This window comes from Myxine glutinosa, chromosome 12, assembly GCF_964187855.1.
Source record: "Myxine glutinosa chromosome 12, kmMyxGlut1.1, whole genome shotgun sequence".
Classification (NCBI taxonomy): domain Eukaryota; kingdom Metazoa; phylum Chordata; class Myxini; order Myxiniformes; family Myxinidae; genus Myxine; species Myxine glutinosa.
Window position 1 is genome coordinate 31332694 of NC_136272.1, and position 23306 is coordinate 31355999.

General features: G+C 42.6%; 1 protein-coding gene across 2 annotated transcripts in view; it reads left to right on the forward strand.

Moving 5' to 3' along the window:
• LOC137437993 (histone deacetylase 4) overlaps positions 1-23306 on the forward strand; it is a 269336-nt gene that overhangs the window by 43729 nt on the left and 202301 nt on the right. For both annotated transcript variants that reach the window (XM_068132830.2, XM_068132831.2), the window contains one exon: positions 2621-2771. In XM_068132830.2, coding sequence (XP_067988931.2) covers positions 2750-2771 — 22 coding nt within the window. In that variant the 5' untranslated portion in view covers positions 2621-2749. The remainder of the gene's footprint in view (positions 1-2620; positions 2772-23306) is intronic.

Below are 23306 nucleotides of genomic sequence, written 5' to 3' on the forward strand. Positions count from 1 at the left end.
AGCCAACTGGCATGGTGACAATTGAAATCACCACATATGAGGAAGAGAGAGTTGGGATGGGTCGATAGAAGTTGGTCCATATTATCAGACAGCGAGATGTAGATGGAGTCATCGCTGTTTGGTGGACGGTACAACACACATATGAACAAAAGGTGGGAGCGAAGGGGAAGCCGTAGCCAAAGGTATTCCTGGGGGTGAGGTGGAGAGAGGGCAGTGGAGGGCGAGTGAGGAAGAGAGTTTTTTATAAAGATAGCAACCCCACCTCCAGGACGAGGCCAGTCTATCATACCGGAGGAGGGAGTAACCTGGGAGAGATACCAAGGCATCAGAGACATCATGAAGGAGGAAAGTTTCTGTTAAGCAGATCACATCTGGTTTGTCAGAAGCAACCTGTATGGAGAGATCAGTCAGGTTTGAACGAAGGCCCCGGATGTTTGAGGTCCATACCGTTAATGAAGAGGAAGGGGGAGCATCGGGTCCAGAACAGGGGGGGGGGAGGGGTAGGGTAAGATGTGGAAGAGGAGGAAGAGGTAGGGAGAGCTGTTGAAGGTGTGTCAGAGATTTCAGAGATTTCAGAATAGCTTGGAGAAAGGGAAGAATGGGGCGGACAAAAGGTTTGATGGAGATTGGGTGAGGCACAGTGAGGTGTTATTTGAGGAGGGGGAAGAGCGAGGCAGAAGGTTGGGGGAGATGAAGAAAGTTGGAAGGGGGAAGAAGCAGGGAGGATGCTTTGAGGAGGAGGGGTGAGAGGGGAGTCTAGGAGGGGAGGAGCGAGGGAGAGTCTCGGAGGGGAGGGGTGTGGGGGGAGTTTAGGACGGAGGGGAGGGAAGGGGCAAGGGGGGAGATTTGAAAGGGATGGGTGATGGGGAGGATTTGGAGGGGAGGGGTGAGATTGGATTTTGAAAAGTGTACGATTCATGGGAAACGAACATTTTTTGCAAAATGAGTTTGAGACCTTCGAGTCAAAAATACGTTTGAGGACACTGAAGGAGGGGTGGAGTTCTGGATAGTTTAGGGAATGTAGAAAAGAGGAACTGTCAGAGATGGTATTATTATTATTTTTTGGAATGAATAGATTTGGTGAGCAAGACGAAAGCATCCTTTTGTAGGAAAAGAAGAAAAGGGTGTTATAATATATGAGAAAATAGTTGTTCAGGGGAGAGATTATACATTTCTAACCACGTGCTCGCGAACGAAGAACGAACGAACAAATAAGAACAACAAATAAACGAATAAGACCTGGGAAGGAAATCTTTTTTTGGGGTTGTTTTTTTTTGAGTAGAGATATTAAACAAGGAGGTATGGGGTGAACGACTGGGACGAAACAGAGAACGAAAATAATTGCAGCGCATTCGACGATTCGCTGAGAGAAAAACAAAACCACAAGGTCAGAGACGGTACGGTAGCCTAAGCCTACGAGTACTAGGCCGCAGAATACTCGATACGCATTAACCGACGATTGTGTATACATGTACGAAAAATTAGCACCGAAAATTTTCCAAAAGATATGCTATAGGTACATACACCGAAAGATAGATACAGTCTCGACAAAAACACAATTGAGAAAGATCACTTAGATTCGAAAGCGTGAGCGCATGGAACAGCTTCGAAAAGACGTGACCTCGCCGTGATCTCAATGGATATGGCGGCATGCTTGGATATCTTATTTATTGATTCTGTTATATAATAATTGTTTTTCAGACTTTAAAATGTTTATCACACCAGGAAGGAACCATGACTTATTTTTGGTTCACGAGTTATCAAACAGAGTGACCACTATATTCGTCATGGGTGTGTGTCTGTGTGTATGTCTGTCTGCAGCATAACTACCCGATGTCATCCGATCTTGATGAAACTTGGGTGGGAGGTTGATATCATGATCTGGTTGTGTCATGCCTAGAGTGGGCGTATTGCGCCCATTGTGGGTGGAGCCCCACCCGAAAAAAGATGTCTTTTTAGGGGGTAATTGAGTTCAAGCTACATCTTCTCCGAGGGAGTTGGTGGAATCTGACAGGGGTTTCGGTATTTGAATAGGCCAATGTCATGTGTCTAGCCCCACGGAGCTCAATTTTTCATTTTCGCCCCAAGGTCAAGGTCACAAGGTCACGAAATTTTAGAAAAGTCGATTTATGATGGTTTTATTACATTGTTCGCTTCCTGATGGGGTGAAATGTCGTACATGATCTTATATCATCACATACATCATGAAATACAAGTTTTCCAACGAATTTCAGAATATTTGACCTTTGAAGGTCACAAAGGTCAAATTTTCAAAGTTGTCGGATTCGAACCGAATTTTCGGTAATGCGTAGCTAACTAACCTCATAACTGATTATACATTATTTTCTATCTCATTTCAAGGTCAGTAACCTTCGTTTTGACGTTTCCAGGCCAGCACCACACACTTACGTACAGCTGGCTCTTAAAGGCCTGCGCATGCAGCGCATTGGGGCCCTTTGTAAATAGGCATGTACACCGCATCTGCTGACACCTGCCACGTGGGCCCCCGACCCCCCAATCCGGGCCTGTTTGGGTTATAGTCCGTCCTTTGTTATTGAATACCGCTCGCTCGTGAACCATCGTCGTCTCCTGACTTGTTCCTTTCTCTTTTTCTCTGCAGGATTTCATCCTGTGAAAGAGCACCTCCCAAGGCAGCTGGGAGGCTGGACCGGACCGTTTGGACCGTGGTTACCGCAGTGTCGAACCTCTGCCTGCTTGCTGCTGCGACGGGACTTGGAACATCTAAAAAATGAGTTCTCAAAGCCCTCTGGGTAAGGGATGCTGTGTTGTCCTTGCTGCAGATGACCACTTGACTTTTTTTTTTTTTTTGCATGTGCCTCTTGTCAGTGTGGGACTCCCCCTCATCCATTCCCATTGGATTGGCATGGAAGTTTAAGGAAGTGGCTCTTGAAGTAAAATTTTGCGCAATTTTAAAATGTGGCTTATTTTGGATCCGGTAACGGTTTGTAGCATGTCATAATAAATAACTAATGTGATATGGTATCACAAACTGGTGACCAAGAGAGGGTTTTGGAAGAAGCCAAGGTATACCAAAGATCAGATGGAGATGAAATTGAAAAACGTACCGGATGGAGTCCAATTGCCTTAAATTGCATTAAACTGCATTAAATTGCATTAAAGCGAACATATAATGAACTATGTGGAGGGAGGACTTCGTTATGCAGTTGCAGATTGGATGAGCTGTTCAAGTCAAAGAAAGCCGTTTGTTTCCGCATCTTACACCCGACAAGTTTAGGGTTATTTTCGGCCAGGCTAGGCCTGGATTACCAATGGCTGTGGCAGCAAACTTTATTTTATTTGTACTTCCGGAAAGAAGCTTGCAATGCTTTTGTTTAAAGACAACTGCTGAATTTGACGTTTTGAAGTGAGATCTCAGCTCAAGTGTTCTTCATTTTCTGGACAATTTTATTTGGACCTGTTTGTGTATTGGGTCGTTGTTGTAGTGCAGGTATTCCTCATCGTCATTATCAATGGTGGTAACCACTTGTATGAGACTTATACTTGCCTACAGGTCACAATTTTAAACCGATCTTAACGAAACTTCACCAAATGGTAGAGTTGGTCATAAGCAAGAAGCCTATTGTTTTTGTGGTCAACATAGGCCAAAGGTGACCAGCTTAGTCAAGTTTCTAAAATCCTCACTTTTCATCCGATTGACTTGAAGTTTTAAGAGGATTTGCACATATGGTCACTGAATTCAACCACAAAGTATTTTTGAGGTCAGCATAGGCCGAAATGTCAACATAGGCCAAAAGGTCCACATAGACCAGATTTCTAAAATCCTTAATTTTCCTCTGATTGACTTGAAATTTTAAGAGGATTTGCATATCTGGTCACAATTCAACCACCAACTATTTTTGAGGTCAACATAGGCCGAAATGTCAACATAGGCCAAAAGGTCCACATAGACCAGATTTCTAAAATCCTTAATTTTCCTCTGATTGACTTGAAATTTTAAGAGGATTTGCATACCAGGTCACTGAATTCAACCACCAATTATTTTTGAGGTCATCATAGGCCAACAACTTATTTTAGGGACTTCGCAAGTATCGCGCTATGCACAACATATTTCATGTTTGTCTGTATGTCTGTATGTCAGTCGCCGACAGGTCACAATTTTCAACCGATCTTCACAAAACTTCACCAAATGGTAGAGTTGGTCATAAGCAAGAAGCTCATTGTTTTTGGAGTCAAAAGGGAATAGGTCAACATGTGCTAAAGGTCACCAACAACAACAAGCATTTTAAGGCCATTTTCCCTGTTAGAGCAGGGGTTAGCCTTGCAGACCCTATGACAATCTTCTCCATTTTGCCCTATTTTCTGCATCTCCCCTTGTTAACCCCCTTGCCCGCATTTCTTCTTCCACTACCTTTAGCCAAGTCTTTCTCGGTCTTCCCCGTCCTCTACTTCCTTCTACATTCATTTCCATCACTCTTCTCAACCAGTCACTTTCATCCTTCCTCAACACATGACCAAACCATCTCAACCTGTTTCTCTTCACAGCATCCATCACAGGCTCCATTCCCATCATCTTTCACAATTCATCATTTGTCTTCCTCTCTCTCAACGATACTCCGCACATCCACCGAACCATTTGCATTTCCACCCTTTCCAGCCTTCGTTGTTGCTTTACGTTCATTACCCATGTCTCGCTCCCATAAATCATAACACTTCTCACACATGCAGCGTACGCCTTTCCCTTCAGCTTCAACGACACTCCCCTCCTCATCAGCATGCCACTCAATTGGATTACTAAATCGCCTCAATAGGTGATTTGGTAATCACCACTCGCTAAATTACTAAATCACCATTAGCTAAAGGTCACCAAATTTGTTAAATTACTAAAATCCTGAATTTTCATCTGATTGACTTGAAATTTTAAGAGCATTTGCATATGTGGTCACTGAATTCAACCAACAATTATTTTTAAGGTCAACATAGGCCAAAGGTCAACAACAATTTCACATTTCTAAAATCCTCAATTTTCTTCTGATCGACTTCAAATTTGAATAGGATTTACATGTCGGCTAACTGAATTCAACCACCAACTATTTTTAAGATCAGCTTAGGCCAAAAGGTCAACATAGGCTGAAGGTCAACCACTCTTTTTGAATTTCTAAAAGCCTCAATTTTCATTTGATTGACTTGAAATTTGAATTGGATTTTCATGACAGCTAACTGAATTCAACCACCAATTATATAAGAGGTCAAAAGGATGCTCTACTGAGTGCCATTCTGCTTTGTTCTGTTTTGCCAACTGTCGCTCTATGAGTTATTTTTCATTTGTCTGTTTGTCTGTCTCTGAGCAGGATGTCTCAAAAGGTTATAGACTGATTCGGATGAAACTTGGTCAACAGGCTGGGGCTATGACTAGGCCAAATTGGTTAAATTTTGGTGAAGACCAGGGTCCAGATCCGAATCTGTATACGAGAATTTAAAGTGATTTTTCATCATTGGCCGATAGGGCCAAAACGATATAGAGCACGATATCTCATAAAGTTATGGACGGATTCAGATGAAACTTGGGGGACAGGCTGGGGATGTGACAGGGCCAAATTGTTTAGATTTTGGTGAAGATCCGGATCCGGATTCTATTACTTTTTGAAAGTGATTCTTCACTATCGAGAGATAGGGCAGAAAATGATATACAGTCACGTGAAAAAGTAAGTACACCAAAAAGTAAGAACACAAAAAGTAAGTTACACCAAAACCCATGTAAAGTTTTGACTTTTTCAACATATTTCAACATACAGCTATTTGATCTTCATTTCAGCAATATTGATAGATAAAGGTGATATAATATAACAAATATCATGAAACATTTACATTTTGTAATCCATTGTATAATTTAAATAAACATAAATGCAAATTTCGCATGTGGAAAATGTAAGTACACCCTTGGCTCTCATAGGTGGTATTTCCCCCTTTGGCAGAAACATCCTCAATTAGGCGTTTCTTATAACTGTCTACCAGTCTCTGACATCGACTGGGAGAAATTGTTGCCCACTCCTCCATGCAGAATTCTTTCAGCTGTGCGATGTTTGAGGGGTTTCTTACATGCACAGCTCGTTTCAAATCCCCCCACAACATCTCGATGGGATTTAGATCCGGGCTTTGACTTGGCCATTCCAGAACCCTCCATTTCTTTCTTTTCAGCCATTCCTTGGTGGATTTACTGGTATGTTTAGGGTCATTGTAATGTTGCAAGGTCCACCTTCGGTTGATCTTCAACTTTCTGACAGATGGCCTCACATTATCCTCAAGCACCCTCTGGTACAATGAAAAATTCATACTGGATTCTATGATGGTGAGCTGCCCAGGCCTTGATGCAGCAAAGCTGCCCCAAACCATAATATTTCCACCACCATGCTTTACAGTTGGTATCAGGTTCTTGTGGTCAAATGCTGTCTTTGGTTTTCGCCAAACATGTCTTCTGGTACTGTGGCCAAATCGCTCTACCTTTGACTCATCTGTCCAGAGCACAATGTTCCAGAAGTGCTGGTCTTTGCCTATGTGTTCATTGGCAAACTTTAGTCTTGCCCTGATGTTCTTTCTGGACAGCAAAGGTTTCCTCCTGGCACACCTCCCATGTAGATCAAATTTGTGCAGCCTCTTTCTAATGGTAGACTCGTGCACTTTGACATCAACAGTGGCAAGAGCTACCTGTAGGTCCCGTGATGAGATTCTGGGGTTCTTAGAGACTTCTTTCAGCATCTTGCGGTCTGCTCTCGGGCTGAACCTGCTGGGGTGGCCTGGCCTGAAGAAGTTGGCAGTTGTTTGGAATCTTCTCCACTAGTAGATGATCTTCCGGACAGTTGACTGATTGATTTCAAATTGTTTGGAGATCTTTTTAAATCCCTTCCCAGACTCGTAGGCATCTATAACCTTCTTTCTGAAGGCCTCAGAGAGCTGTTTTGATCTAGGCATGGTGATGCCGCACACTTCAACAACAAAGAGCAAACCAAACGAAATGTCTGAGGTTTAAATAAGACAGGTTCTACGAAGATCCTCTCTCATGATGTTCTAATCATTTGCACCTGAGCTGGTGCACCTGATTCTAATTTTAGGTATTTGAAGTAGTGATAAATGTAGGGGTGTACTTACTTTTTCCACATGCGAAATTTGCATTTATGTTTATTGAAATTATACAATGGACTACAAAATGTAAATGTTTCATGATATTTGTTATATTATATCACCTTTATCTATCAATATTGCTGAAATGAAGATCAAATAGCTGTATGTTGAAATATGTTGAAAAAGTCAAAACTTTACATGGGGTGTACTTACTTTTTCACGTGACTGTATGGCACGATATTTCAAAAGGTTATGGATGGAAAATGATAACTTGGTGGATAAGTTGGGAAAGTGACAAGAACAAGCCGCCTCGATTTTGTTTCAGATCCGGATGCAGATCCGGCCTATCATTGCAATACAAAACGTAAACTGTGTCGCCTGTCGGAGGCTAAACGTATGCGTATGCACTCTACCCAGTGCCATTCTCGTCTTGTATTGCTGTCGACATCAGATTGCAGGAACACTGGTTTCTTTGCATTTGGATCGTCATAAACTTTGGACAAACAAATACAATTCATTTGTGGTGACAGGTGACAGGTCCAAGAAGCTTATACATGAAAAGGGTAATGGAACCAGTTGGCAAGTCTCTATTTGCCACAGATGTATATTTGTGGTACTTATTGGTGTGGCATTGTGCTTTATAACCAGTATATTAATAGATCCACTTAACATAATAATAGATCCAGTATATTAATAGATGTAATTGTCAGCGACTCCTTGCTTTCTTTTTTCTTTCTTTCTTTTTGTCTTTCTATCCTTTTCTCTTTCTTTCTTTCCTTTTCTCTTTCTTTCTTTTTCTTTCTTCATTTTTCCTTTCTTTCTTTCTACCTTTTCCCCCCTTTCTTTCTTTCTTTTTTTCTTTCTTTTTTCTCTCTCTCTCTCTCACTCTCCTCTCTCTCCTCTCTCTCCTCTCTCTCCTCTCTCTCCTCTCTCTCCTCTCTCTCTCTCTGTCATTCCTTCAGTAAACCCTGCTGTACTAGAAAATTAAAGAAGTACAGTACTGTCTCTTCTACAGTACGTATTAGCAAATTCGTATTTTTCCCTTAAGAACAAATCTAGGTCCTCAAGTCCCATTGCTGCGCACGTGTTGCGCTGTCTGGCTAACAGCGGTCTCGTTGATGATGTTGGCTTTGTACACTCTGATGTTGCCATCAAAGTTGCAGGTGACTGGCTAAGACAGGCATTTTGAATTTGGTGAATATTCCGGCACTCATGTTCAGGTCTACTCTTGGAAAATATACAGTGGCTAACAGTATGGTGCTGTTGTATGAGCCCGTGTGTATCTGCATGTTTATTTCTATTTGAAGCATTTGTTATTTTGGAATACAGTGGAGGTATAAATAATTCCACAATATATATTTAATGTTAATGGAACACTTTATTACTGTTGACGCTGCATACTTGGTCTATTGCTTCGTTTAAATTATTATATATATATATTTTTTAAACTTTGTGCCAACGTAAACCACACCTGTAAAGTTGCCAGAAAAGCTTGAGCACACAAACCCCGATTCTGTCCAAGAAGATGTGCAAGACCAAATCCATAATGTTAATTGTTTTGAGAGGGTTTTTTGAAAACTCTTTACATTTGTTCGAGTATCGCACAATCCTTGTTTTCAAGCAGCTCATGATGATTGAACAGAGAAGCAAGACTTGATCAGAAGAATACCTTTGGTTGCTACTTGATTTCGTGTGCTTACACCTGTTATCACAGACCCCTTGTAAATAAGCATTACCAACTTTAGTATCACAAACCGATCATTGCAGCGCCCAACAGTCAAACATTCGCTTCCTCACATGCTTTCATTGGGCCCGATGGCATATTCAACGTTACCCACTTGTATTCCGTCCTCCATTGTGTCCAAATTTAATGGTATATTTTGCTTCTTTTTTTTTTATCGGTGCGGTGAGGACAGCATCTATCCTTCGACATCTTGATTTTCAACCAAGCTCTCCCATAATGCATCGTGTACTCGCTGGTATTTACAATTGGCACCACAAGTAGAGCACAGGGAACTGGTCTACCGGATGTCGTGCTGCTAAAAATGCTTCACGCTTGGCTTGAAAACGGGGCCTTGTCAGGAGATTTGTATAAAAACAAACGGGTCCCGGTCGGGACATTTTTCTTTTTTTCTGACCAGGAAGTGGGCGTGAGGGGGGAGAGAGAGGACGGGGCCATGCTGGAGGTCTCCAAAAACAGGAGACTCCGGTCAAAACAGTAGGCTTGGTAAACTCTGCTTGTGGCTGGAAATCCGTTTGCTTCATTTTACCACCTGTCTGTTTACTTGATTTCACATATTGGGTGATTTTGCTCCTTTTGAAGTCGTTATGAATCTTTTAACCAGTTCGTGGAAAAAAAACAACAACATTTGTTTCAACATCTGTCCCAAATTATTTATTATTTCGAGGGACAGCTTTTGGGCTGTTCCATCATCTGCCTCGGAGTTGCCACCGAGGCAGAGGAGAGTCCTCTTAGCTGGCACCAGATGCTGAACGGGGGTTTTGCAGTCTGCGAGCACGATTTGTGGTCTGCAAGAGGCTTTCCGTTGTGCTTGGCTAGCAATTTAACGTGGATAAAAAAAAAAAAATTGGAGGCGGTCCAAATTCCGGATGTGCATTTTAATGCTCGAGATGGCATTTATTTCCTTAACCCAGGGCCACTGTCCTTAGAAGACCCTTAGACCACCGTTTGTGTGCGAGAATGCTTCAAATTTGTCATTTGTTGATCCTTTGGGGGATCTAGTGGTAGCCAAATGGTTTTGTTGCACTTTTTATGTCAATGGTAAGGAAAATGTGAAACCAACATTTTGTTTTTAATAAATTGGGCCACATTGCTGCCTTTCTGCTCTGGAATCGGGATCTTTGTGTTGTTTTGAAGGCAGAAAAATAGAAATCTTGCTAGGCGGTTGCGCATGTTACTACTACTACTGCTGCTACTACTACTACTACTACTACTACTACTACTACTACTACTACTACTACTACTACTACTATCATTGTTACTACTACCTTGACTTATTTGGCTCCAATTATACCTACCACCTTGCAGGGTTGGCCCAGGTACTTTTTGGCTCGAGTCTTCCATGAACTTCCTGATCTTCGACTGAAGGCAGGAATTAGTAATTTGTTCGGGATGCCAGCAATAGCTCGCCTCTGCTTCCTCTTCGCTAAATACTGTGAGATCTTTAACGTCCACCAACAATCAGTACTGGGAGATGTGGCCTCCGGCTTAACGTCCATCTGATGGATGGCACGCACATTGACTCCTCTCCCTGAATGAGAAACTCCAGGGTGGCAGTTTACATCTGAGTCGATATTTGCTCAGGGGTGAGTGTGCATGCCTTCAAGCTGTCCTGTAAGCCCTGCTTTGCTCTACACAGTTTTTCTAATATGTAGTTTGTCCTGCAGTTTAAGACGTGCATGCTCCATGTGAACTTCGACCTCGAATCTGATGTTCAAAGTTCAATACCTGGTGTTTTACTCCGATGATTAAGTTTCCCAAAATTGCTTGTTGACGCAACGCCGATGCAAAAACAAACCAAACCGTCACGTGCTGCTCGGTAGTACTGCTAATGCTCGAAGGAAACGCTTATGTTCACTTTGCGCATTTATATGGCTTCTCGTCTTGATCGTCAACCCTAACCAAGTGACGCACTCGACTGCACTGAACCTGCTAATGGAGAATTGGAAACGTAAATAAAACTTGTTATTTTTGCATCTCACACCTTTGCACTTTGCGTTGCAATTTCAGAAGGTTGATCCTGTTGTGTGTGTGTGTGTGTGGGAGAGTTGGGGTTTCCTCAACCTGCGTCTTCAACACTTCATTGGATGCTTCAATTTAAACTCTTTAAATAGCTTTGCGTTACAGGCTCCGCAAGGAGGAATGCTCATGTTTGGCAAGGCTAGTGGGTACACAAGAGGAGGAGGAGGGGGAGTACACATCTGTGGGTTTTGAAGGGGAGGGAGAGGAATAGGGCAAGAGTGAAGGTGTGTCTGTGTGTGTGTATGTTTGTGTATGTGTGTGCGGTGTGTGTGCGTTCGCATGATAATGTAAAGCGCCATGAGGGTCGTTTACTCTGCTTGATGGGGCTATATAAGACTCCTTTATTATTATTATTATTATTAGTGGGCAGTATCAGTAGACACTACCAACGATAGGTACTGTCACCTGAAAGGCTCACACATGAAACGTCGGCTTCATTTTGCTTCCCGTGGTAGTTAGCATACCTTTGTCAACTTTCAATCAATAAAACAATTTGGCAAGGACGGACTTGCATTGTGACCCTGCGTTCGCAAAGCGAAAGGCAGGGTTAAGCATTCGTGTGCGTACGTGCGTGCGTATATGTCTGCATTTTAAAAATTCATTTTATAGGCAACCGTTGGTCCGATTGGCATGAAATTTTACCATAGGAGCGCCTCTGCCTGTAGAATCTTTTAATTCATAATTATTACGTCATAGGTCACGTGGTGCGGACGCCGTCTTGGAAAAACGTTTCGCCTCTATATCTCCCAAACCGCTCAATGGGAAAAATTTAAACATGGCTCATTGTCAAGTACTCCCCATGGGGAATAAGATATGTTGAAGATGATGTCATTGGTGCCTTCATTATGACGTCATAATTAGACAAGTACAACACTTGATCTGATTTGTATTAAAAAAAAAATTGCTCTGCACCTGTTAGTCCGATGGACACTAAATTTTCAGAATATTAGCGGCTACTCCTGTATAAAAATTTTTTAATGCTAATTATGACATCATAGGTCACGTGGCGCAGGCTCCATCTTGGAAAAATCGAAAAATGTTGCACCTCTATATCTCCCAAACCACTTCATCGAAAAAATTGAAACATGGCTCATTGTCAAGTACTCCCCATGGTGAATAAGATATGTTGATGACGATGTCATCGGTCCCTTCATTATGGCATCATAATTCGACAAGTACAACGCTTGATCTTATTAGTATGAAAAAAAAAATTCCTCTGCACTTGTTATTCCGATGGACACTAAATTTTCAGAATATTAGCAGCTACTCCTGTCTAAAATTTTTTATGATAATCATGATGTCCTAGTTCATGTGGTACAGGCACCATCTTTGAAAAACCGAAAAACGTTGCACCTCTATATCTCCAAAACCGCTCTATGGAAAAATGGAAATGTGGCTCATTGTAAAGAACTCCATATGGGGAATAGGTGTTGTTAATGATGACGTGATTGGTGCCATAATTATGACGTCATATTTCGACGGAGACAACGCTTAGTCTGATCAGTTTGAAATTTATTAAACGTGATCAATGCAACAATTATATTACTAAATTATAAATTTATGACGTCATCGCTCACATGGTCTGGCAGCCATATTGGATAAAAGAATAATAATTTAAAAAAACATTCAAAAACAGAAGAGTTGGCTCGCAGCAAGTTGAATGTGCAGGGTAAGTATTCTATGAATACCATCTAGTTTTGTAATGTGGTGGAAAACTGCTCTTAAAATACTGCACCTGTGGCATCTTTGGCATCCCGGTGATCAAAGCGTTTTAATGAATGAAATGCTGAATGCCCAGGGCTATGAGACATTTTGCTTTTCTTTTAAACTCGCTTCAGGTTCCTCCTTTGTTTTTTGTTCCTTCACAATCGAGTGTTTTTCGGCAAAGTTCTATTTTCTTGTCCGTTTCTTCATGTTCTTTCTCATCGATAAATCAAGTCTTTATTGAAAAACTATCACGACCCTAACCATAAATGACGAAACTCGCATTGATCATCAAGATGAAGCACTTCGACCGATTTGTGAGTTCTGGAAACCAAACAACATTTTTAGCTCACCTGGACTGGTGAGCTTATGCGATTGAGCAGTGTCCGTAGGTAAGTGAGTGAGTCCGTAAACACTTCAGTCATTATCACTTGAATCAAACGTGCAATTTTGATGAAACTTGGCCACAAGCTTCATGTCGAACGCCTAACGAAGGTGTATTGACAGCATCAAAATCAGCGCTCGTGAAGGGAGTTTACGGGGAAGGGCTTTGAGTGACTGTTGCTTCTGATCCAGGTGAGCTTCAGGACCCACGACCTTATTTTTACTTGTACCTTTGAACACTATTGTTATCCCCGTGCTTTTTGAAAATATCGGGGGGGATATTGTAATTGGCTCTGTTTCTGTCTGTCTGCCCATCACACTATCTCCTAAACGTTTGTGCAGGAATTCACCAAACTTGCTAGTTATGATCACCACATGGCAAGAAGGTGCAAGAGCAGTATCATTTTTGGCCTGCCCCAAGGGCTCTAAGGTGGTGTCAAATGGTCAAATATTTAAAAAATGCAATTACGAGCACATTTTAAAACATTTTTTTATAATGAAACTTTGTAGGGCAGGGGGGAAGAGATTAACTCAGAATTTGATATTGGGTTGTTCATGGTGGATTAACTTGCGGGTCATGGGGCCCGCAAGGCTAATCCCCACTCTTGCAGGGAAAATGGCCTTAAAATGCCTGTTGTTGTTGTTGTTGTTGTTGTTGTTGTTGTTGTTGTTGTTGTTGTAGTATGGTGGACTTTTTTGCCATTTTTCAACTTCGCTTTAGGTGGGAAGCATGGGGATTTGCGATGGTACACCATTGACTTCACTCTCGTGCAGTTTCGTATTTGCCTTGGGCCACTTAGATTGTTTAACCTTGGGTGGACTTTCGATTAATAGAGTATATAGCTAAAAAATCAATTTGTCATGAAATTCTTTCTGATTTTCTGCACATACAGACGACCGACGTTTTAGTTAGAAAATGTCAATGGAAATCATACCATGCCTTTAAGGATTTTGTTTATGCATACGTACCTACTCTATTGCCTTTATTGTACTCTGACCATCGCTATTCCAATCTCCAGGCACTGCATGATGTCATTGTCGGGCACCGAAGGGGACCCGGCGATGACGTGCACCAAAAAGAAGTACTCACTCAGGTTTCACTCTCGTTTGTTTTTGTACACCACTCCCACCCTATTCCATTTCCAGGTGCTGCATGACATCATCGCCGTGCACTGAAGGGGGCCCGGCGATGATATGCATTGAAATGGAGTACTCAGTTTTCACTCCGTTTGTTTGTTTTTTTTTCTTGTTTTTTTTCCTTGTTTTATTGTTTGTTTGTCCAGGTGATTTCTCAGCCATCCTTTGAGCTCGGAAGCTGAAATTTGGGCACAATAGTCAACTAATTTGGCAAAATGGTATTTATTTATTTTTTGATTAATTAATTAATTTATTGTTTACTTAATTATTATCGATTTATTAAGTCCTTATTTATTTGATTTCTCATCTGGGAAATATCGGGCACCTTTTGAGCTAAAAAAAACAAACCAAAACCACTGTTTAGAGGCCATTTTTTCCCCGCTTAGCGGGGGTTGGCCTTTTCGGGGACCGTGGTTGTTGTTGTTTTTTGGGCCCCTTGTGGTTTTGATTGGTTTTGAGCTAGGAAGCTGATATTTGGACACTGCAGTGATCAAGTGATTTGGCTATAAATGATATTTTGTATTTAGTGATTAATCAATTAATCGATTAATTATTTACATTTTCAAATAATTATTCGATTAATTTGTTTTCAAAAAGTTACAGATTTCGATGAAACAGTGGTGGCTTAGGTATGCTATTCGCCAATTGATTAATAAATTAATTATTCGATGACTATTTTTTTTAAATTTTAATTATGTAATTAATCAATCCATTGTTGTACACCACTCCCCCCCCCAATTCCAATTCCGTCACCATGTGCTGCATGGTGGCATCGCTGGGCGCTGAGGGTGCCCCAGCAATGTCACGCGCTGGAGGATATGTTATTTATTTAATTGGCATGGGGGGTTGGGGGCGGTGTACTTTGAATGTAGCTCTACTTGGTTTTATTGTGATTAATTTCGCCATTAATTTATGATGTATTATCTCCATTTTTTTATTTTTTGGTTTTGTTTTGTTGGGTTGCTTCTTTGTGTTCCCTACTGAACTCCTGGCTCATGGTGCAGGTAACCCAGGTTCAAATCCTATGCACCATACGTTTGTCTGTTGTCTGCTTGTGTTCTTTTAATTAATGTAAAAGTGCATTGTTGTCTACTAATGTCTTTCTGCTGCATGGGATTACATGTACAACATCATTAGCTCGATGCAGATAAAATTGTATGCACAAATTTCATGTGCCTTTCGATAAATGTAGAAACAAAGCTATTGTGGACAAGGTTTCACACTTGGTTGTTTCCTAATATCGATGCAAACGGTTTAGAGCTTGCTCAGGTTTTCCATGAGCCTCGCTGAAACAAAGCTGAGACTTGCATGGTTAAAAAAGGTACTTTTTTCTACTGTGATAGTTGTCATTAACTTCCCTCTTCTTGCCAACATGATTAATAGTAGGTATCATTATTTTAAAACTTACCTTGATACATTCACAAGCCCCAGATTTGACCTTCCCATCAGTGTTCAGAAGCAACTAATCCAGATACACAGTCCATTCACTGGTAGCGATCCGTCCGGGTTTGTGTCGCACGTACCTGCCCACTCAGGCCTTACACATGCCCATGTGGTCATGAGTTTGCAGTACGAGCAGTTGCCCATTCGGCGAGCTGAGAAGGCTCATCACATCTTTCATTGTGAAGGATCACAGCCCTTTCCTCAGGTGCATTTCCAAGTATTTTCGACTTCTTTTAGAGATGTCTGAGCCATTTAAGGTAACAATTCTTATCGCCGACACATGATGTACTTTATGCCGCCCAAAACACGCAAACTCTCTGCTGTTTCAGCCCATGCACACCAAGCGTTCTCTGGTGGATTACGTCATTTCGAAAGTCACGTATTGCCGTTGGCCAATTGATGTGTAAAGGTAGGAGCGGTACAACTAACCTGAGTGAAGGTTCAGGGGTGGTGAAGTAAAGTCTACCAATGGTGTTGTTTCATACAAATGTCATACTTGACCCCCAAAAGGCATGTGTACTGTCATGTACATGTATGACATACAAATGTCATACATGTAGACGACAATATTTTGCCCAATTGTTTTGTATTTATAGGTATCGTAGTAGTGTTTTGTTGATTATTTGGACACTGGACACGAGTGGTGTTTTTAATTTTGCCAAGTTTGTTTCTACTTGCCATGTTTGTCAGATAACGTCTGTGGCAATCAAATAACTTTTGAGCCACCTTCTTGCCAAATCATTTCATGGAAAGAGAACAATCGTGAATACTGGGATAATAATTGTGGAAGTGGAATATAAATAGATCTGCAAACTCAACACAGGACCGTTTGTTTGCTTTTCTTCCCTCCTTTTGGCTCGGTCTGTACGTATTGGGCAAAGTTTATTTACTACGATGTAGTGTAAGCTTTCCCTGGTACCAGGTGCTGTGGCGGCGCATTCTAAGTCCGACACATTTCGACCATTGTTCGCTGTTCTCCTCACCACACTGTACATTGCCAGCAAATGTATTGTTGTTGTCTGCCATTATTTCCGATTAATTACCGTCTGCTATTCAATAGATGTGCACACGCTGTCACGCCTGGATGTCTCTCACGATCTGTTGCATACCATGTGCTCTGTTGGGATTGTCAAAAGGGCCTACGCAGAGCATTAATTGTCAAAGTTGTACAATTTTTCATTTCTTAATACTTTCTCTTGAATTGTGGAGGAACTTGCAAATATGAAACATGCTGGACTGCCGAGAGAAGTACGCTGAAGTCATTTGTAAGAAAATAACGTGCGATTCTAACCTGGGGTTATGGCATCATGACGGATGAATAAGTGGTCTTGTTACCTCAAACGGTTCACTGATATTTTGTGCCAATACATTTTTATGAATAACCCTTTTGCAGATTGATTATCTTTGTTGTCAAAGCTTGCAGAACATTTGATCAGTATGGTCGACTCCACCACGCATGCGTGCTTGTGCTTTGAACCGCTTCACTTTTACCTTTATGGCAGCTGCTCTAAAACATTTGCATTTTCATTTTCTTTCTGGGATACTTTCCATGGAAAACAAACTCCAACTACTTTTTGTTTTATCTGACTGAAGGCTTATCATCATGACCGTGCCTGTGTGACTGTTCATGCCGGACTGTGGCAGTTTTACCATCACCGGTGTAATAATAATAATAATAATAATAACAATAATAATAATACGACTGTTGGTGATGGTGACCGCGTCAGTACCTGCAGTGACTGTGTGAGAGTTACCACATCATTTCCGGTGATGGTGTCATCCGTGTCGGTGTGTGTGACAGTGACAGTGACCGTGTCACTGTAGGTGATGGTGACCAAGCTGGTGTTGGTGTCAGTAATGCTTCCATGTCGGTGCATGACGGTGACGGTGACCGTGTCGCTGTCAGCGATGGTGTCTGTGATGGTGACCGCATCAGTACCTGCACTTAATGTGTTGGTGACGATGCGTAACTGTATGAGAGTTACCGCATCAGTGCCAGTGGTGGTGATTGTGTCGGTGACGGTGATGGAGACTGTGTGAGAGTTACTGTGTCATTGCTGGTGATGGTGCCACGTGCGTGACGGTGACGGTGACGGTGACGGTGTCGGTGATGGTGTCGGTGATGGTGTCGGTGATGGTGATGGTGATGGTGATGGTGATGGTGATGGTGATGGTGACCGCGGCAGTACCTGCAGTGAATGTGTTGATGACGATGTGTGACTGTGTGAGTTACCGCGCCAGTACCGGTGAAGGTGCCACGTCCACGACGGTGACCGTGTCGCTGTAGGGTGTAGGTGATTGTGACCATGCTGGTGACCGTGACCACGTCGGTGTCTGTGATGGTGACTGTGAGAGTTACCGCGTCAGTGATGGTGCCACGTCTGTGGTGGTGACCGTGTCGCTGACGGTGATGGTGACTGCGTACGTGCCGGTGACCCGTGCCGGTGACCCTGGTGGTTCGAGCTGGTTACCCTCACCGTGTCCGTCATCCAGGCTGTGACAGTTAAAAACCTCTCAGTGTTGATGTCCAGCAACGTTACCTTGCACAGAAACCTGTTGAAACCAGTTGCATTTTTGGCTGTCTGTACCCTTTGAGTTTAATTGATGGCAACTTCATTTTGCTTTGCTCCATCGTTGCGACTTTGAAGCCTGAGAATCGATGAAAGAAGAATGGTGGAACCCTTGAGTTTCTATTACAGTAAACAGGCTTGTAGGAAGAATTTATAACTCTGTCTACAATACTATGGTGTATCAATGGGTTTTTTTATTTTTATACAACGCTCTGTAAAATTAGATCCTTTTTTTTTTTTCTGTAAAATTACTATCTACATACTTACTATCTACATACTTACTATCTACATACTTACTATCTACATACTTACTACCTTCATACTACATACTGCCTTCATACTACATACTACTTTTATACTATTAAGTATATTATACATATTAGAAAAGCAGTTGGCCATCGTGAAAAGTGTCACAGGCTCCATTTTCGTGTTTGGACCCAGAAACAGAATTATGACATGGCGCATTACGTCACGGCTTACCAAGAGGATTGGCATTTTACCGTGTGTGCGTAAATGTTCTCAGTTATTACTGATACCGAGTCTAAAACCATCGATAAAAATGAAATCAGATGGTGAGTTAGATTGGAGATAAAGGCGTGAGAGAGACTCAATGGCCTTTATATTACAGGCCTTTGAGTATTCATTTCGTTCTATAAATGGCAACTTTCATCGGATTTTCTTCCCGTTTTTTTTCAACCGAGTCTAAAACTATGCTAGCGACTGTGAAAAATGAAATGATATATCGAATTAGAGTTGAAATAAAGCTGTGAGAAAGATCAAGACACCACGGGCCTAACTAAACAGGCCTCAAAGCTATGCGAGGAAAGAAAATGGTGGATATTTGTTTTGAAGCCTCTCCCAGAATGGGTGGAGCTACTCTCTAAATGGAGTAAGCCACACCCCCGGACAAACAGACAGAATCACCTACGGCTATTATAATATATATATATATAACATATATCTATTGTTACGTGCTCTTCCCCGACCCCCTGGTCACGGTGTACCTCCGAGCCCCGAGAGGAGCCACGGCAGAAAAATGTGTTATTCTGTATGTCAAAGATCAATGGAGAAGCCACACCAATTGTTACTCACAAACAAATATTGTATTAAGATCACACAAGAATAACTACAACAATAATAGTAATCAAAAGTACAATCAATATATATCCTATGATGGTACCATCAGTTTCGTAATATGTAACTCACTGTGGCAACAACAAACACGGTCCCCGAAAAAGGCCAACCCCCGCTTTGCAGGGAAAAATGGCCTCTAAACGGTGGTTTTACTGTGCTCCAAGTGAGCGGAAAGAAGAAGATTCCCAATGTCTCTAATTCCTGGCTTCAAGCCAAAGTGGATTCGCTCCAGCAATCGTCAGATCAATGTCCAATCGAGACCAGAATCCCGTTGGGTTGTCAGTTACAGTCCTGCTGCCAAAGCTGTGCAAAGGCACCCTCAAGGCGACTGGGAAATCCAAAGGCGCCCTCCAGGCGACTGGGAAATCGCACCCTCGGGTATTGACGTTTCACGGCTCCAAATCGGCGACACGCAGACTTTCCACTCAAAAGCCACGTTACACACACACACCCAAGATCGACGTCTGAATGCGGTGAAAATGGTCGAAACGAGATGAAACCTTGAGCAAAGCGCAAGTCCTGCGCGAGTCAAAATGGCCGACGGCCCGGTCTCGTGGCGTAACGGCACGACGATGATGACGATGATTCTCTTCAGAATCCACCGCAAAACCTGACACTCAGGTTGATCTGTCACAGCGATAAAAACTCTGTCACAGGAATCCCTTTCCCGGGAAACCAAAAGTTCACTCATGACTCTTGCTCGCCAACGTTCGCCCAGACCTCAAAGCAACTCGGCTTTCTTCTCCGACTCACGCGCTCCCCTTCCTTTTTTCCTCTCTTCCTCTTCGTCGCCGTACGGTTCCTGTTTCATTTAAAACGTTAACCTTTTAACCTTTTGACAACAATAATTGCTATTTCCCTCAAACAACAATAATAATAATACATGGAATCAAAAATGTTTACAGTGGATGAAAACCACAACAACGGAAGTGACGAATCCGTAACACTTCCCCCCCTCAAGAAAGAAAGTTTGAACATAGTGAAAACTTTCTTTGCAAGCAATAACTCTTTTAACAAACAAAAGTAAAACTCACACCCAAATCATTATTTTCCCGTGAGCAATGATAATTAATATTTCCCAAAATAAAGCAACAACTTCCAAACCACCTACAGAAATTTCCAAAGTTAGTTCACTCGGGACAAAGCATCAGCAACGACATTGTCCCTGCCCTTTACATGCTCAATTTCCAAGTTGAACTCCTGCAAAGCGAAACTCCATCTCATCAACCTCTGGTTTTTATTTTTCATTTTTTGAATGAAGGTTAAGGAGTTGTGATCAAAAATCCAAAGCAAAACAAATCTATAGCACTTTTTGAAGGAGGCTGAGCTGAGAGCCAGGTTTCATGGTGGTTGGGTGGTGAGGCCTGGAAGTATTCACTACATGGACGCCTTTAGGAACGTAGAGTTCACGGTTAATCCATGTAGGAATCTTGGCTCGGCTGCTCCGCAGCATTCAGTGCTTCAAACTCTTCCTAACTTTCATAATAATCACGGTTGGAGAGCTTGGCGCTGTAGTCACGTGAATAGCGGTCTCCTTCTCGGCCACTACCCTGATAATCATCCCTTCGGGAGCTGCCGTAACTCTGGGAGCCTCCATAGTAATCTCGACTGTGGCCACCACCAAAACTACTACTCCCACCCCAGGAGCCATAGCCACCCCTGAAACGACCTCCACGTTTTCCTCCTCTGTAGCCCCCCCGACGCCCATGGCCTGCCTTCTCTACTGTTATGGTCCGACCATCCAAATCCTTGCCATTCAAATCCTTTTCTGCATCTTTGGCATCCTTTGTGTTTTCAAACGTGACAAAGCCAAACCCTCTCGACTTTTGCGTCTCCCTGTCTTTTATCAGCAGCACTTCCAAGAGTGGTCCATATTTGCCAAATATAGAGTCCAGAACATCTTCCCTTGTGTCAAAGTTCAGTCCACCTACAAAGAGCTTGCCAACCTTGCCTCCATTCATGACTCGTGTGTGCTGACACTTAGTTCCAGGGTACTTGACAAGACGTGCCTGTGCAAAGCGTGACGTCTGTACCTTCTTCTTCTCTTCAGAGCGTTTCCTACCCATAGCACGAGTCATGGCACAGGATGGAAAGATACCCGGAATCTCCTGCTCTAACTGTGTGGTGTTATTTTCCATACTAGGCTTTTCAACAAACATTGGGTTACCAGAAACTTGACCACCGGCCAAATCATTCCCAATAACAAAAGAGATTCCCTCTACAGGTAGAGTGGCTTGTAAACCTACGGTGACCAGTCCTGACACCAAATCAGACTTCAAATGGATGACATGAAGTGGAGCTTTAACATAGCCACCAACCCCCTGTAAAAGAACACTAACACCAGTTGCCGTCTTCTCTGACAATGGCAAAATGCCTTCAAGCATCAAAGATTGATGTGCTCCTGTGTCCCTCAATACCCTAACAGGTCTCTGGTTAGTCAAGTCTCCATCCAGTGACACAAACCCCTCTGAAATAAAAGGTTTGTAACCCTCTTGAACCAGGTCGTTCTGTGATGCCGTAACTTTGGCATGGGAACCTTCACAAGGCACTGTCCTCCAAGGACGATTTCTCGCATTTGCCAATGCATTCGGAGTTGTACTAATCTGACTCCGCTCCTGATTTTTCCTTTTCAGGGCATAACATTGGGACATCAAATGCCCAGGTTTCTTGCAAAAAGCGCAAGTAGGCCCGGAGGAAAAATTTGAGGTCTGCCTCGGGCCCCCCGGAAGATAAGTCTGTCTTGGAACTGTAGTCTTCTGATCCTTAAAAGTCGCGGTATCAGATTTGTCCTCATAGTCATCTCTAGGCCGCCTCCATGAATATTTGTTCTCCACCCCTGATTTACCATAACTCCCCTGGCTAACTCGAGGCGGGAAGTTAGGTTTGTGGAACCCCATCCTATGTGCCGAGGCATAGTCATCTGCCACGGTTGCTGCCTCATACAACTCTGGTACTTTCTTTTCATCCAGATGTACTTTAATGTCCGCGTGGACACACTTTGAATTCCTCCACCAAGATCAATTGTCGCAACAGTTTGAAGTCTTTCCCAATCCCCTTCGAATCACACCACCGATCAAACATGGTTACCTTCATTCTGGCAAACTCCACATGGGTCTCGCTCTCCCTCTTCCTGGCATTCCGGAATTTTTGCCGGTAAGCTTCAGGGACCAATTCATAGGCTTTGAGAATGGTTTTCTTCACTATCTCATAATCTGCACATTGGTCAATCGGTAAAGCCGAATAGATATCTTGAGCTTTGCCCACCAGAAGACTTTGCACTAACATAGTCCAGGACCCCACAGGCCATTTTAGCATTTGACCCACTTTCTCAAAGTGTAAAAAAAAAACTTGGCTACCTCCTTTTCATTGAAGGGTGGAACCAGCCTCACATGCCTACGAACATCCCAGGTGTTCTGACTAGTTGTCGAACTAGCCGGCATGGATACGACTTCTCTCCGTTCTCCCATTAATTCCAGCTCCTTGAGTTTAAGTTCCTTCTGATACTCCATGTAACGTTCCTTTAACTCCCTTTCCACCCTCCTTTACTCTGCTCTTTCCTTTGCTCTTCTTTCTTTGAGTTCCCTTTCAGTTCTCCTTTCCCCTGTTCTTCTCTCCTCGAGTTCTCAATCCTGTTCTACTCTTTTTTCCTTGAGTTCTCGTTCCTGTTCTACTCTTCTTTCCTCGAGTTCTTGTTCCTGTTCTACTCTTCTTTCCTCGAGTTCTCTTTCAGCTCTCCTTTCCTCTGCTCTTCTCTCCTCGGCTTTCCATTCCAACTCTTTTAACCTTTCCTGGCTCTGCAGTTGCATCTCCATTTTCCGGAGCTCCACATTTTCTTTTTCCTCGGGTAACCAATCCAAGGCTACCTCTGTCCATGTTCCCTGTCCCACCAGAGATTCTACCACCAATGTCTGCATCTCTGCTTTCTTCATATGAGCTCGGACCTCCAAGTTACAATGTTTGGCCAATATCAAGAGTTCCGATCTTTTTAACGTGAGGAACTGTGCCTCTTTAGGGGACGCCGCAAACTTTTCTGCATCAAACACCATGGTGACTATCAGTTAACACCTGTTAAC